At 39.8% G+C, this 17102-nt stretch overlaps 1 protein-coding gene across 5 annotated transcripts in view; it reads right to left on the minus strand.

Annotated features, from left to right (window-relative positions):
• nmo (serine/threonine-protein kinase nemo) overlaps nt 1–17102 on the minus strand; it is a 758381-nt gene that overhangs the window by 187610 nt on the left and 553669 nt on the right. For all 5 annotated transcript variants that reach the window (XR_011391086.1, XR_011391085.1, XR_011391083.1 and 2 more), the window contains exons 3-4: nt 12959–13014; nt 7474–7580 (exon numbers count right to left, since the gene is read on the minus strand). Coding sequence is in view for 2 of the 5 variants with exons in the window: in XM_070080136.1 (XP_069936237.1) it covers nt 7474–7580; nt 12959–13014 (163 nt within the window). In the remaining 3 variants the exon portion in view is untranslated. The remainder of the gene's footprint in view (nt 1–7473; nt 7581–12958; nt 13015–17102) is intronic.

A 17102-nucleotide genomic window follows, 5' to 3' on the forward strand; every position in this document is an offset into this window, starting at 1 on the left:
GAGAGAGAGAGAGAGAGAGAGAGAGAGAGAGAGAGAGAGAGAGAGAGAGAGAGAGAGAGAGAGAGGAGGGAAGGAGGGAAGGAAGGGAAGGAGGGAGGGAGAGAAAGGGAGGGAGAGAAAGGGAGGGAGAGAAAAGGAGGGAGAGAAAAGGAGAGAGAGAGAAAAGGAGAGAGAGAGGGTAGTTCTCAATGGAACAGAATCAGCAAGACATCCTATTGGGGCAAGTGTTCTACAAGGAAGCGTGCTGGGACCATTGTTATGGAATGTCTACTTCAGTGACCTTCTTCATCTCATCCCAGAATCCCATGCATACGCAGACGACTGTACACTGACATTCACTTATCCAAGAGAAGAAATGCCAGCTGCTCTAAGCTACACCAATCACCAGCTAAGAGCTATATCAGCTTGGGGAAATAGATGGCAAGTAACACTTGCACCTGAGAAAACACAAATGATGATGATGGTCTCTAGGCACCATGATGGTAATGCTGGTGCAGTAGTAAGGATGAATAGGAGGGTGTTGGCACCTGGAGAAGTTGATATCCTTGGGGTGAAATTTGACTCCAAACTAACCATGAAGAACCATGTTGTAAATCTTGCAAACAAGGAAGCCAGGAAGCTTACAGCACTTCGCCTTATATCGCATCTGCTTGACAGTAGGGGTTGCAAGATTCTGTACAAGGAACAAGTATGCTCACACCTTGAGTATGCTCCACTTTCTTGGTTTGCCTGTCCCCCCTCTCATCTGCGACTGCTTGACAGAGTAGAGAACAGAGCAAGACGTCTCATCTCTCGCCTGGACTAATCCTGGATAGATCTGTCATTTCAGCAGAGCTTTCAACACAGGAGGGATGTGGGTGGCCTTACTGTTATGTACAAGGCCAATATTGTCAAAGTACCACACTTGGATCCACTTCGAGGACAGCGTGAAACAAGCTTTTATGCCACAAGACGGGCAGAAAGCAACAACTTCACTCTGGCTGTACCCTTCTCCAGAACATCACTCTATCTGAGATCATATATACCCAGGATGACTCGAGTATGGAACACATTCATACAGCATAATGATGTCAATGAGATAAAGTCAGTTGATCAAATGAAAATGCTGGCCCACAGATGGCTCCAACTTCATCCTGTTCCCTACTTGTATGTCTCATAACAATAAAAATGCTTTCAAATGAGCTGATGTAGGTAACAGCTCTTAGCTTGTCAATAAAGTTAGGAATCCTTAACCTGTAAATAGCTTGTCAATAAAGCTAGGGATCCTTAACCTAACCTTGTCAAACCCTGTGTAAAAGAGAGAGAGAGAGAGAGAGAGAGAGAGAGCGGGAGGTGGAGGGAAGGAGGAGGAGGAGGCAGCAAGTAGATGATGAGAGGTGAGAGGAAGGCCATCGCAAAAGTCTTGGATGTTACGGGTCATGTCACAACTGCGAGAGTTGTTACACTACAGGACGGGCAGCCACCAGAAGTGTTACTCTGGCATCTTCTTTCTACAGAATCTTAATTAATCCATCACCGACCATTTATGCATCTAATGACTCGCGTTTAGAACATGTTAAGGCATTAAACTGCAACTAAATAACTCAAGTTAACAGACTAAATGAAAACTGTCTAACAAAAGACTATCTTCACCAGCACACTATTAATATTACTTAACATTAAATACAGTATACACTCATACACTTACCTTGTTTTTTATTATTATTAACACATCGGCCGATTCCCACCAAGGCAGGGTGGCCCGAAAAAGAAAAACTTTCATCATTCACTCCATCACTGTCTTGCCAGAGGTGTGTTTTACACTACAGTTATAAAACTGCAACATTAACACCCCTCCTTCAGAGTGTAGGCACTGTACTTCCCATCTCCAGGACTCAAGCCCGGCCTGCCGGTTTACCTGAATCCCTTCATAAATGTTACTTTGCTCACACTCCAACAGCACGTCAAGTATTAAAAACCATTTGTTTCCATTCACTCCTATGAAATACGCTCACGCATGCTTGCTGAAAGTCCAAGCCCCTCGCACACAAAACCTTTTTTACCCCCTCCCTCCAACCCTTCCTAGGCCTACCCCGCCTTACCTCCACTACAGATTTACACACTCTCGAAGTCATTCTGTTTTGTTTTATTCTCTCTACATGTCCGAACCACCTCAACACTCCCTACTCATCCCCTTGGATAATAGTTTTGCTAATCCCGTACCACCTCCTAATTTCCAAACTACGAATTCTCTGCATTATATTCACACCACACATTGCCCTGAGAAATGACATCTCCACTGCCTCCAGCCTGCTCCTCGTTGCAATATTCATCACCTATGCTTCACATCCATATAAGAGTGTTGGTATAACTATACTCTCATACATTCCCCTCTTTGCTTCCACGGACGAAGTTTTTTGTGTCCACAGACTCCTAAGTGCACCACTCACCCTTTTCCCCTCATCAATTCTGTGATTCATCTCATCCTTCATAGACCCATCCACTGAAACGTCCACTCCTAAATATCTGAGTACATTCACCTCCTCCATACTCTCTCCCTCCAATCTGATATCCAATCTTTCGTCACCTAATCTTTTTGTTATCCTTATAACCTTACTCTTTCCTATATTCACTTTTAATTTTCTTCTTTTACATACTCTACCAAATTCATCCGCCAACCTCTGCAACTTCTCTTCAGAATCTCCCAAAAGCACAGTGTCATCAGCAAAGAGAAACTGTGACAACTCCCACTTTGTGTTTGATTCTTTATCTTTTAACTACACACCTCTTGCCAAGACCCTCGCATTCACTTCTCTTACAACCCCATCTATAAATATATTGAACAACCACGGTGACATCACACATCTTTGTCTAAGGCCTACTTTTACTGGGAAATAATCTCCCTCTCTCCTACATACTGTAATCTGAGCCTCACTATCCTCGTAAAATTTCTTCACTGCTCTCATTAACCTACCTCCTATACAAAAGCTGCCACATTGCCCCCCTATCCACCTTGTCATATGCCTATTCCAAATCCATATATGCCACAAAACCTCTTTAGCCTTATCTAAATACTGTTCACTTATATGTTTCACTGTAAACACCTGGTCCACACACCCCCTACCTTTCCTAAAGCCTCCTTCTTCATCTGCTATCCTACTCTCCATCTTACGCTTAATTCTTCCAATAATAACTCTACCATACACTTTACTAGGTATACTCAACAGACTTATTCCTTATAATTTTTGCACTCTCTTTTGTCTCCTTTGCCTTTATACAAAGGATCTATGCACACTCTCTGCCAATCCCTAGGTACCTTACCCTCTTCCATACATTTATTAAATAGCACCAACCACTCCAAAACTATATCCCCACCTGCTTTTAACATTTCTATCTTTATCCCATCAATCCCAGCTGCCTTACCCCCTTTCATTTTACCTACTGCCTCATGAACTTCCCCCACACTCACAACTGGCTCTTCCTCACTCCTACAAGATGTTATTCCTCCTTGCCCTATACACGAAATCACAGCTTCCCTATCTTCATCAACATTCAACAATTCCTCAAAATATTCCCTCCATCTTCCCAATACCTCAAACTCTCCATTTAATAACTCTCCTCTCCTATTTTTAACTGTCAAATTCATTTGTTCCCTAGGCTTCCTCAGCTTATTTATCTCACTCCAAAACTTTTTCTTATTTTCAACAAAATTGGTTGAAAACATCTTACCCACTCTCTCATGTGCTCTCTTTTTACACTGCTTCATCACCTTCTTAACCTCTCTTTTTCTCTCCACATACTCTTCCCTCCTTGTATCTCTTCTACTTTGCAAAAACCTCTCACATGCTAACTTTTTCTCCCTTACTACTCCCTCTTTACATCATGATTCCACCAATCGCTCCTCTTCCCTCCCGCACCCACTTTCCTGTAACCACAAACTTCTGCTAAACACTAACACTACATTCTTAAATCTACCCCATACATCTTCGACCCCATTATCTATACTCTCACTAGCCCATCTATCCTCCAATAGCTGCTGCTTCTATTTTCCTTGTATCTCATCTCTCAGTAGTACCATGTATGGTACTACTGAGACACCTACCTTTTACTCTCACTGTAGCTACAACTAAAAAGTGATTTGATATATCTGTGGCCCCTCTATAAGCATGTACATCCTGAAGTCTACTCAACAGTCTTTTATCTACCACTACATAGTCCAACAAACTACTGTCATTACGCCCTACATCATATCTTGTATAATTATTTATCCTCTTTTTCTTAAAATATGTATTTCCTATAACTAAACCCCTTTCTATACAAAGTTCAATCAAAGGGTTCCCATTATCATTTACACCTGGCACCCCAAACTTATCTACCCCACTCTCTCTAAATGTTTCTCCTACTTGAGCATTCAGGTCCCCTACCACAATTTCTCACTTGGTTCAAAGGTTCCTATACATTCGCTTAACATCTCCCAAAATCTCTCTCTCTCTCTCCTCTACATTCCTCTCTTCTCCAGGTGCATACACGCTTACTGTGACCCCCTTTTCGCATCCGACCCTTATTTTAATCCACATAATCCTTGAATTTACACATTTACATTCCCTCTTCTCCTTCCATATTATATATATATATATATATATATATATATATATATATATATATATATATATATATATATATATATATATATATCGTACTGAATATGTAAAACTGGTCAATTAGCAAGAACTCATTTAAAATTAAGTCCTTCCTAAAATTTTCTCTTATACGTTTAAAGATATATATTTTTTTTCATTAATGTTAATGTAAAAAATTTTAATTTTTCTCCAAAAGAATCTTAGAAAACTTACCTAACCTTATTATAACAAGAACAATTTATTTTAGCCTAACCCAACTAAATATATTTTAGATTTCTTTACAATAATTTAATACTAAACAAACACAGTGAAATATATTTTTTTCGTTAGGTTCAGAATGATTTTGGCGAAATTATTTCATACACAAATTTTCACTTGTCTTATATGGCAAGATGAGCGTTGCTATTTAAGCCAAGATCGCAAGTTCTGCCTATTCGGCACGACACACACACACACACACACACACACACACACACACACACACACACACACACACACACACACACACACACACACACGGGGCCAGGAGCTGAGTCTCGACCCCTGCAACCACAATTAGGTGAGTACACACACACACACACATATATATATATATATATATATATATATATCTATATATATATATATATATATATATATATATATATATATATATATATATACACAAAACACCCATTTGCGCCTTACCAAAGCAGATAAAATAAATGCAACTGTAATTATGAAAGAAAATGATTACCAAGAAAAAATGAATAATCTCTTAGATGATACTGAAACCTATTCTAAACTTAGAAAGAATCCCTTAGAAACCGTTAACAGCAATTTCAATAAAACAATAAAACTTCTACTGAAAGGCAAAGATGAATTAATTAAACAATTCACTTCCACTAATCCATCTTTACCTTACATGTATGGACTAATAAAAACACACAAACCAGGGAATCCAATTAGACCAATTATTAGCTCCATAGGATCAATTTCGTATAAATTGTCCAAATGGCTTGTTAACATTTTGAGCCCTGTTGTTGGTAAAATTTCTAACTTGAATGTTAAAAACAACTTAGATTTAGTTGATAAATTAAGCTCCTTGACTGACTTAAATGATTTTAACATGGTTAGTTTTGATGTTGCTTCCTTGTTTACGAAAGTTCCTGTTGATGATTTATTATTAAGTTTCTTATCTGAAGAACTCGTTAATTATGATTTACCATTGCCAGTTCCTACTATCATTAAACTTATTAAACTTTGCATTGTTGATGCAAAATTTGTATTTAATGATAAGTTTTACACTCAGAAATTTGGTATGGCAATGGGGAATCCTCTTTCACCTGTTCTTAGTAATCTATACATGGAATTTTTTGAAACAAGGTTACTTAACACAATCCTCCCTAATAGAGCAAAATGGTTCAGATATGTTGATGATATTTTAAGTCTTATGCCCAAGAATGTAGATATACACCATTTCCTTGGCAAATTAAATAGCTTAGCCCATTCTATAAACTTTACTGTTGAGTTTGAGAAAAATAACTCATTGCCTTTTCTAGATGTTTTAATTATTAAGAGTAATAATGAATTCAAATTTAAAATTTACAGAAAACCTATAAATAACTGTTCCTATGTACACTATTATTCTTCCCATCAAGATAGAGATAAACTCTCTGTTTTCTCATCAATGTTTTTGAGAGCTTTACGTATTTGTAGTCCAGAGTTCATAGATGAGGAAGTATCCAAAATTTATGAAATAGCCAATGATCTGAAATACCCGAGAAATGTAATTGATAAATCATTTAAAATTGCTATTATTATTATTATAATCAAGGGGACGCGCTAAACCCGGAGGATTATACAGCGCCTGGGGGGAGGGATGTGGAAGGCATTCAGGCTTAATTCGGGGAACTGGAGCACAGATCCAATTCCCTAAATCAAGAGCTCCTCACCAACATCAAGGAACCTTCCTTGAGGGGTCCTTTACCATGAAAACTTGGTTGATATGCCTTCTCTTCTTAAGACTTTTAATATTAAAGTTGTATTTAAAAATCTTGATACAGTAAAAAAAACTTTTGATAAAGAATTCCCCCAAATGCTGACGGATGTCTATAAGATTCCTTGTAAAATTTGCGATAAAGTTTATTACGGTCAAACTGGTAAAAATCTCGAACTTAGATTAAAACAACATAAATATAGCATTAGAACTGGACAAGATTCCAATGCTCTGTTTATTCATGTGAGAGATTTTAACCATCCAATTGATTTTCAAAAAGTTGAGAAAGTTGTATCAAGCAAGTCCATGGCTGACAGAAATATAATTGAATCTTGTTTCATAAAAAGCAGTTTTGAAAATAATATGAATATTTCCTTAGGTTTATATAAATTAGACTCATTTCTAATTAATAAAATTTGGTTAGAGTTTAATAATACATTGGATAAATAATAAACCTTATTTCTTGGGTAGAATATTTTGTTAGTGGGATGTCGTGAGGACCTGTCTAGTTGGACCAGCGGACCTACTGCAGTGTTCCTCTTTTCTTATGAGTCCGGTATTGTTTCTTTGTTGTGGGGGTTGGCTGTAACCCCTGTGAGGTGTAGTCTAAGCCCTTTAATTGCCTTCCTTTGATGTATTACTTTCATAGTTCCTTGACAATGTGAGTAGTCACGAAAGCGCTTGGAATTTCACTACTCTTTCACAGTGGTTGTTTTGCATATTTTAAAATCACCTGTTTACTGTGATCTTATTGCATATATATATATATATATATATATATATATATATATATATATATATATATATATATATATATATATGGCAGACTCTAATTAGTGTTAGAGAAAGAAAGAGAGCGAGAGGAAGGGGACTGACCTCTGAGTATCTGATAGAGGAAGACCTTGACATGGTCGGCTGACAGGTGTTGTGGGGAGACGATGATCTTGTGAAGGTCACTCTGCATCAGTTCAGTGATCACGTAGCTGTCATTCAATGTTAAGGAACACAACACGTACACTTATCAACACACAACGTGTGGCCAGTGCTTAGTAACGTACCACCACACGCTGCATTGTACCACCATACACTGTATTATACCATCACACACTGTACTGTACCACCACACACTGTATTGTACCACTACACACTGCATTGTACCACCACACACTGCATTGTACTATTATGCTGTAATGTACCACCACACCCTGTATTGTACCACCACACGCTGCACTGTACCACCACACAATGCATTGTACCATTATGCTGTAATATACCACCACACACTGTATTGTACCACCAAACACTATTGTACCACCAAACGCATTGTACTGGTGTTTGACTCAACCTGTATAAAAACTCAAAGCGCAGTAAAGGCCCTAAACTCTGCTGGTTCTCTGCCTGAAGATTGGTTACCTGTCTGCCAGCCACTACACCACTACTGTTAAACAACACCTCCTTACCTGAATGTGATCCTGACAATAATACACTGTCATACAATTCTGGTCTTCTTCTCCTTGCTCTCCTTCAACTCTCATAAATTATCAGAGGCATATTATCATACCATCATATTTGCATTCTAAGTAACCAGTACCACTCTTTCTGCTGTGCTTAATAATTATTTCTTGTTACAGTGATTTCTTTTATTATGAATTAAATGAGTAAATTTTAAGCATAGTAAAGGCTAAGTTTAGTCTGAGATATTATGCCTTCAGTTTATCGTGTGACCTGTGTGGTAATTTAGATCAGAAGTTACACTTCAAGTTAACCAACATTCGTCATGACCTCCATAAATCTTATGATATTTTTCTTTATTAAAACTTTCGACAAACTATTCGCGCGTGCGCAAAAAAAAAGAACTGTAGTAGTTGTAAGTTCATTTTGTGGCGGGCAAAATGTTTTGCATAACAGGGACTCTCTACATCAAGTGTGTCAGTAACGTTAACTATTACTGAAGTAACAGTGAATATTATATTTAATAAAGTTTATTATTTATCACAGACTGTATTGTACCACCACAGGTTGTACTGTACCACTACACTTTATTGTACCACCACAGGTTGTACTGTACCACTACACTGTATTGTACCACCACAGGTTGTACTGTACCACTACACTGTATTGTACCACCACAGGTTGTACTGTACCACTACACTGTATTGTACCACCACAGGTTGTGCTGTACCACCACAGGTTGTATTGTACCACTACACTGTATTGTTCCACCACAGGTTGTACTGTACCACTACACTGTATTGTACCACCACAGGTTGTACTGTACCACTACACTGTATTGTACCACCACAGGTTGTATTGTACCACTACACTGTATTGTACCACCACACGTTGTACTGTACCACTACACTGCATTGTACCACCACAGGTTGTACTGTACCACCACAGGTTGTACTGTACCACTACACTGCATTGTACCACCACAGGTTGTACTGTACCACTACACTGTATTGTACCACCACAGGTTGTACTGTACCACTACACTGTATTGTACCACTACACTGTATTGTTCCACCACAGGTTGTACTGTACCACTACACTGCATTGTACCACCACAGGTTGTACTGTACCACTACACTGTATTGTACCACCACAGGTTGTACTATACCACTACACTGTATTGTACCACCACAGGTTGTACTGTACCACTACACTGTATTGTACCACCGCAGGTTGTACTGTACCACTACACTGTATTGTACCACCACAGGTTGTACTGTACCACTACACTGCATTGTACCACCACAGGTTGTACTGTACCACTACACTGTATTGTACCACCACAGGTTGTACTGTACCACTACACTGCATTGTACCACCACAGGTTGTACTGTACCACTACACTGCATTGTACCACCACAGGTTGTACTGTACCACTACACTGTATTGTACCACCACAGGTTGTACTGTACCACTACACTGTATTGTACCACCGCAGGTTGTACTGTACCACTACACTGTATTGTACCACCACAGGTTGTACTGTACCACTACACTGCATTGTACCACCACAGGTTGTACTGTACCACTACACTGTATTATACCACCACAGGTTGTACTATACCACTACACTGTATTGTACCACCACAGGTTGTACTGTACCACTACACTGTATTGTACCACCGCAGGTTGTACTGTACCACTACTCTGTATTGTACCACCACAGGTTGTACTGTACCACTACACTGCATTGTACCACCACAGGTTGTACTGTACCACTACACTGTATTGTACCACCACAGGTACTGTACCACTACACTGCATTGTACCACCACAGGTTGTACTGTACCACCACAGGTTGTACTGTACCACTACACTGCATTGTACCACCACAGGTTGTACTGTACCACTACACTGCATTGTACCACCACAGGTTGTACTGTACCACTACACTGTATTGTACCACCACAGGTTGTACTGTACCACTACACTGCATTGTACCACCACAGGTTGTACTGTACCACTACACTGCATTGTACCACCACAGGTTGTACTGTACCACCACAGGTTGTACTGTACCACTACGCTGTAGTGTACCACCGCAGGTTGTACTGTACCACCACAGGTTGTACTGTACCACTACACTGTATTGTACCACCGCAGGTTGTACTGTACCACTGCAGGTTGTACTGTACCACTACACTGTAGTGTACCACCACAGGTTATACTGTACCACTGCAGGTTGTACTGTACCACTACACTGTAGTGTACCACCACAGGTTGTACTGTACCACTGCAGGTTGTACTGTACCACTACACTGTAGTGTACCACCACAGGTTGTACTGTACCACCACAGGTTGTACTGTACCACTACACTGTATTGTACCACGGCAGGTTGTACTGTACCACTACACTGTAGTGTACCACCACAGGTTGTACTGTACCACTACACTGTATTGTACCACGGCAGGTTGTACTGAACCACTACACTGTAGTGTACCACCACAGGTTGTACTGTACCACCACAGGTTGTACTGTACCACTACACTGTAGTGTACCACCGCAGGTTGTACTGTACCACTGCAGGTTGTACTGTACCACTACACTGTAGTGTACCACCACAGGTTGTACTGTACCACTACACTGTATTGTACCACGGCACGTTTTACTGTACTACTACATTGTAGCGTACCACGGCAGGTTGTACTGTACCACTACACAGTAGTGTATCACCGCAGGTTGTACTGTACCACCGCAGGTTTTACTGTACCACTACATTGTATTGTACCACCACAGGCTGTACTGTACCACTACACTGTATTGTACCAGTGCATGTTTTACTGTACCACTACATTGTATTGTACCACCACAGGTTGTACTGTACCACTGCACTGTATTGTACCAGTGCAGGTTGTACTGTACCACTACACTGTAGTGTACCAGTGCAGGCTGTACTGTACCACTGCACTGTAGTGTACCACTGCAGGTTGTACTGTACCACTACACTGTAGTGTACCAGTGCAGGGTGTACTGTACCACTGCAGGTTGTACTGTACCACTACACTGTAGTGTACCAGTGCAGGCTGTACTGTACCACTGCAGGTTGTACTGTACCACTACACTGTAGTGTACCAGTGCAGGTTATACTGTACCACTGCAGGTTGTACTGTACCACTACACTGTAGTGTACCAGTGCAGGTTGTACTGTGCCACTGCAGGTTGTACTGTACCACTACACTGTAGTGTACCAGTGGAGGCTGTACTGTACCACTGCAGGTTGTACTGTACCACTACACTGTAGTGTACCAGTGGAGGCTGTACTGTACCACTGCAGGTTGTACTGTACCAGTACACTGTAGTGTACCAGTGCATGTTGTACTGTACCACTGCAGGTTGTACTATACCACTACACTGTAGTGTACCAGTGCAGGCTGTACTGTACCACTACACTGTAGTGTACCAGTGCAGGCTGTACTTTACCACTACACTGTATTGTACCAGTGCAGGTTGTACTGTACCACTGCAGGTTGTACTATACCACTACACTGTAGTGTACCAGTGCAGGCTGTACTGTACCACTACACTGTAGTGTACGAGTGCAGGTTGTACTGTACCACTGCAGGTTGTACTGTACCACTACACTGTAGTGTACCAGTGCAGGTTGTACTGTACCACTGCAGGTTGTACTATACCACTACACTGTAGTGTACCAGTGCAGGCTGTACTTTACCACTACACTGTAGTGTACCAGTGCAGGCTGTACTGTTCCACAACACACAGTAACACACAACGTATGACCCACCACATAACACATGCCAGGGAAACTGTACCCATGAATTAGATAATTAACAACGCACTCATTTACTGTCATTAGCAGTACACTCATATAGTGTTATTAGCGTTGTTGTTATTTTCATTATGATGAACGTGAGTTGTTGCAAACGTTGTGTAGACAGGTGAGTGTCAGTCACCTGTCACCCAGCACCACCTTATAATGCCACCTCCTTCCCTGCATCAAGGTGGGTAGCTTGTCAATCAAGTAGGGCAGGAAGTCAGTGAGCTAGGGAAGGAAGTCACCTAGGCACAACCCAGGTGAGTTTCCTAACTCACCTGATAGTGTCATCTGCACCTCACTCCTTCTCTACCTATACAGGTGTTGGTCACCTCTGCAGGTGACTAACAACACCTGCAGGTGTTGTTCACCTCTGCAGGTGTTGTTCACCTCCGCAGGTGCTCTTCACCTCTGCAGGTGCTCTTCACCTCTAGACAAAAGACCTTTGCATTATATATGGGTTGAATATCCGTGTTGCGATCAGAGAAGGGAGTATCGAGCCTTCACTATCCCTTGAATGTAATGGGTCACAAGGGTTCTGGGACCCTCATAAAGTTCCAAGAAATAAGCGCTGTGCTGAGCCAGAGTCAAGGTGGAGGTTCAGCGCGCGCGTGTGCACACGCGCACACGCGCACACGCACACACACACACACACACACCACCTGTAGTCAACTATATGTACTCACCCATTTGTGGTTGCAGAGATCGAGTCACAGCTCATGGTCCCCGTCTCTTCACTGATCGCTGTGATATACTCGTATTGAGGGCTCTACCCACAGCTCTACCTACCTGATGCTAGGCTTCCCTGGTGACCTGGCCTTACCTGACTGTTGCTGTTATCGGTCAGCAGGTCTACATAGCCATCATAGCCTAGTTGGTGTGTTGACAGACTTAACGCACACACATATGCAGAATAATCCATACATAGCTTCAAGAGGTATGATAGAGCTCATGGAGCAGGGAGAGAGTGGACCTAGTAGCAACCAGTGAAGAGGCGGGGCCAGGAGCTATGACTAGGCTCCTGCAACTACAATTAGTTGAGTACACACACCCACACACAAATATTAAAAGGATACATCTCTTGAAAGAAGTCCAGGTGTGGAGGTTGTAAGATGTCCAGCGCTGACAGCACCTGCAACAACAACAACAACAACACAGTTACAACATAACTCACCCACGAAACATTTAAATCACTTCACATAATGAAATATATAATATAGTAAAGACAAACATAAAGAATGAAATTTCATTCTGAGAACAAAGAGCAAGTAAGACAAGACAAGAAAGATAATGTTTTACTCAGAGCTGCGCTCCAGCAATGTCATGAAAAAGTCATGACTGGGTGAAACCTGAAATATGACGGAATACACAGTGAAACGTCCTAACAACACACTTCTATTACAGATTAATACCACACTTACTGGCACCGTTTACCAGCGTAACAACTACTGCTGCTAAAACTATTGTTACGACTACTGCTGCTATAACTATTGTTACGACTACTGCTGCTATAACTATTGTTACAACTACTGCTGCTATAACTATTGTTACAACTACTGCTGCTAAAACTATTGTTACAACTACTGCTGCTATAACTATTGTTACGACTACTGCTGCTATAACTATTGTTACAACTACTGCTGCTATAACTATTGTTACAACTACTGCTGCTAAAACTATTGTTACGACTACTGCTGCTATAACTATTGTTACAACTACTGCTGCTATAACTATTGTTACGACTACTGCTGCTATAACTATTGTTACAACTACTGCTGCTATAACTATTGTTACAACTACTGCTGCTAAAACTATTGTTACGACTACTGCTGCTATAACTATTGTTACAACTACTGCTGCTATAACTATTGTTACAACTACTGCTGCTAAAACTATTGTTACGACTACTGCTGCTATAACTATTGTTACGACTACTGCTGCTATAACTATTGTTACAACTACTGCTGCTATAACTATTGTTACAACTACTGCTGCTAAAACTATTGTTACGACTACTGCTGCTATAACTATTGTTACAACTACTGCTGCTATAACTATTGTTACAACTACTGCTGCTATAACTATTGTTACAACTACTGCTGCTATAACTATTGTTACAACTACTGCTGCTATAACTATTGTTACAACTACTGCTGCTATAACTATTGTTACAACTACTGCTGCTATAACTATTGTTACAACTACTGCTGCTATAACTATTGTTACAACTACTGCTGCTATAACTATTGTTACAACTACTGCTGCTATAACTATTGTTACAACTACTGCTGCTAAAACTATTGTTACGACTACTGCTGCTATAACTATTGTTACAACTACTGCTGCTATAACTATTGTTACAACTACTGCTGCTATAACTATTGTTACAACTACTGCTGCTAAAACTATTGTTACGACTACTGCTGCTATAACTATTGTTACAACTACTGCTGCTAAAACTATTGTTACGACTACTGCTGCTATAACTATTGTTACAACTACTGCTGCTATAACTATTGTTACAACTACTGCTGCTATAACTATTGTTACAACTACTGCTGCTATAACTATTGTTACAACTACTGCTGCTAAAACTATTGTTACGACTACTGCTGCTATAACTATTGTTACAACTACTGCTGCTATAACTATTGTTACAACTACTGCTGCTATAACTATTGTTACAACTACTGCTGCTATAACTATTGTTACAACTACTGCTGCTATAACTATTGTTACAACTACTGCTGCTAAAACTATTGTTACAACTACTGCTGCTATAACTATTGTTACAACTACTGCTGCTATAACTATTGTTACAACTACTGCTGCTATAACTATTGTTACAACTACTGCTGCTTTAACTATTGTTACAACTACTGCTCCTATAACTATTTTTACAACTACTACTGCTATAATTATTGCTATTACCGCTGCTATAACTATTGTCACTACTGCTGCTATAACTATTATTACAACTACTGCTGCTATAATTATTGCTACAACTGCTGCTATAACTGTTACAACTACTGCTGCTATAACTAATGTTACAACTACTGCTGCTATAACTACTGTTACAACTACTGCTGCTATAACTACTGCAACAACTATTGCTATTATAACTATTGCTACAATTACTGCTATAACTAATGCTACAACTACTGCTACAACAACTACTGCTATAACTTCTACTGCTTCAACTATTACTACTGCATCAAGTGCACTGTGAACATAACATTGCATCAAGTGTACTGTCAACATTGCATGAAATGCACTGTCAACATAACATTGCATCAAGTGCACTGTCAACATAACATTGCATCAAGTGTACTGTCAACATTGCATGAAATGCACTGTCAACATAACATTGCATCAAGTGTACTGTCAACATAACATTGCATCAAGTGTACTGTCAACATAACATTGCATCAATTGTACTGTCAACATTGCATCAAGTGTACTGTCAACATTGCATCAAGTGTACTGTCAACATTGTATCAAGTGTACTGTCAACATTACATCAAGTTTACTGTCAACATTGCATCAAGTGTACTGTCAACATAACATTGCATCAAATGTACTGTCAACATTGCATCAAGTGTACTGTCAACATTGTATCAAGTGTACTGTCAACATTGTATCAAGTGTACTGTCAACATTGTATCAAGTGTACTGTCAACATTGCATCAAGTGTACTGTCAACATAACATTGCATCAATTGTACTGTCAACATTGCATCAATTGTACTGTCAACATTGCATCAAGTGTACTGTCAACATTGCATCAAGTGTACTGTCAACATTGTATCAAGTGTACTGTCAACATTACATCAAGCTTACTGTCAACATTGCATCAAGTGTACTGTCAACATAACATTGCATCAAGTGTACTGTCAACATTGCATCAAGTGTACTGTCAACATTGTATCAAGTGTACTGTCAACATTGTATCAAGTGTACTGTCAACATTGTATCAAGTGTACTGTCAACATTGCATCAAGTGTACTGTCAACATTGTATCAAGTGTACTGTCAACATTGTATCAAGTGTACTGTCAACATTGTATCAAGTGTACTGTCAACATTGCATCAAGTGTACTGTCAACATTGTATCAAGTGTACTGTCAACATTGTATCAAGTGTACTGTCAACATTGCATCAAGTGTACTGTCAACATAACATTGCATCAAGTGTACTGTCAACATTGCATCAAGTGTACTGTCAACATTGTATCAACTGTACTGTCAACATTGTATCAAGTGTACTGTCAACATTGTATCAAGTGTACTGTCAACATTGCATCAAGTGTACTGTCAACATAACATTGCATCAAGTGTACTGTCAACATTGCATCAAGTGTACTGTCAACATTGTATCAAGTGTACTGTCAACATTGCATCAAGTGTACTGTCAACATAACATTGCATCAAGTGTACTGTCAACATTGCATCAAGTGTACTGTCAACATTGTATCAAGTGTACTGTCAACATTGTATCAAGTGTACTGTCAACATTGTATCAAGTGTACTGTCAACATTGCATCAAGTTTACTGTCAACATTGCATCAAGTGTACTGTCAACATAACATTGCATCAAGTGTACTGTCAACATTGCATCAAGTGTACTGTCAACATTGTATCAAGTGTACTGTCAACATTGTATCAAGTGTACTGTCAACATTGCATCAAGTGTACTGTCAACATTGTATCAAGTGTACTGTCAACATTGTATCAAGTGTATTGTCAACATTGTACTGTTCACTATCTTGCAGTGTTTCAGATGTACTATTTACTATCTTGCAGTGTTTCAGATGTACTATTTGCTATCTTGCAATGTTTTAGATGTACTGTTCACTATTTCGCAGTGTTTCAGATGTACTGTTAACTATCTTCCTGTGTTTCTGATGTACTGTTCACTATCTTGCAGTGTTTCAAATGTACTGTTCACTATCTTGCAGTGCTTCAGATGTATTGTTCACTATCTTGCAGTGTTTCAGATGTATTGTTCACTATCTTGCAGTGTTTCAGATGTACTGTTTACTATGTTTCGGTGTTTCAGATGTACTGTTCACTATCTTGCAGTGTTTCAGATGTACTGTTCACTATCTTGCAGTGTTTCAGATGTACTGTTCACTATCTTGCAGTATTTCAGATGTACTGTTCACTCAGCCTTGCGTGACAGTGTCAGCGTGCCTCGTTGTGCTCCGGGTTTTCTGGTGTTTC

The sequence above is a fragment of the Cherax quadricarinatus genome, chromosome 6 (assembly GCF_038502225.1).
Source record: "Cherax quadricarinatus isolate ZL_2023a chromosome 6, ASM3850222v1, whole genome shotgun sequence".
In the NCBI taxonomy this organism is placed as follows: Eukaryota; Metazoa; Arthropoda; class Malacostraca; order Decapoda; family Parastacidae; genus Cherax; species Cherax quadricarinatus.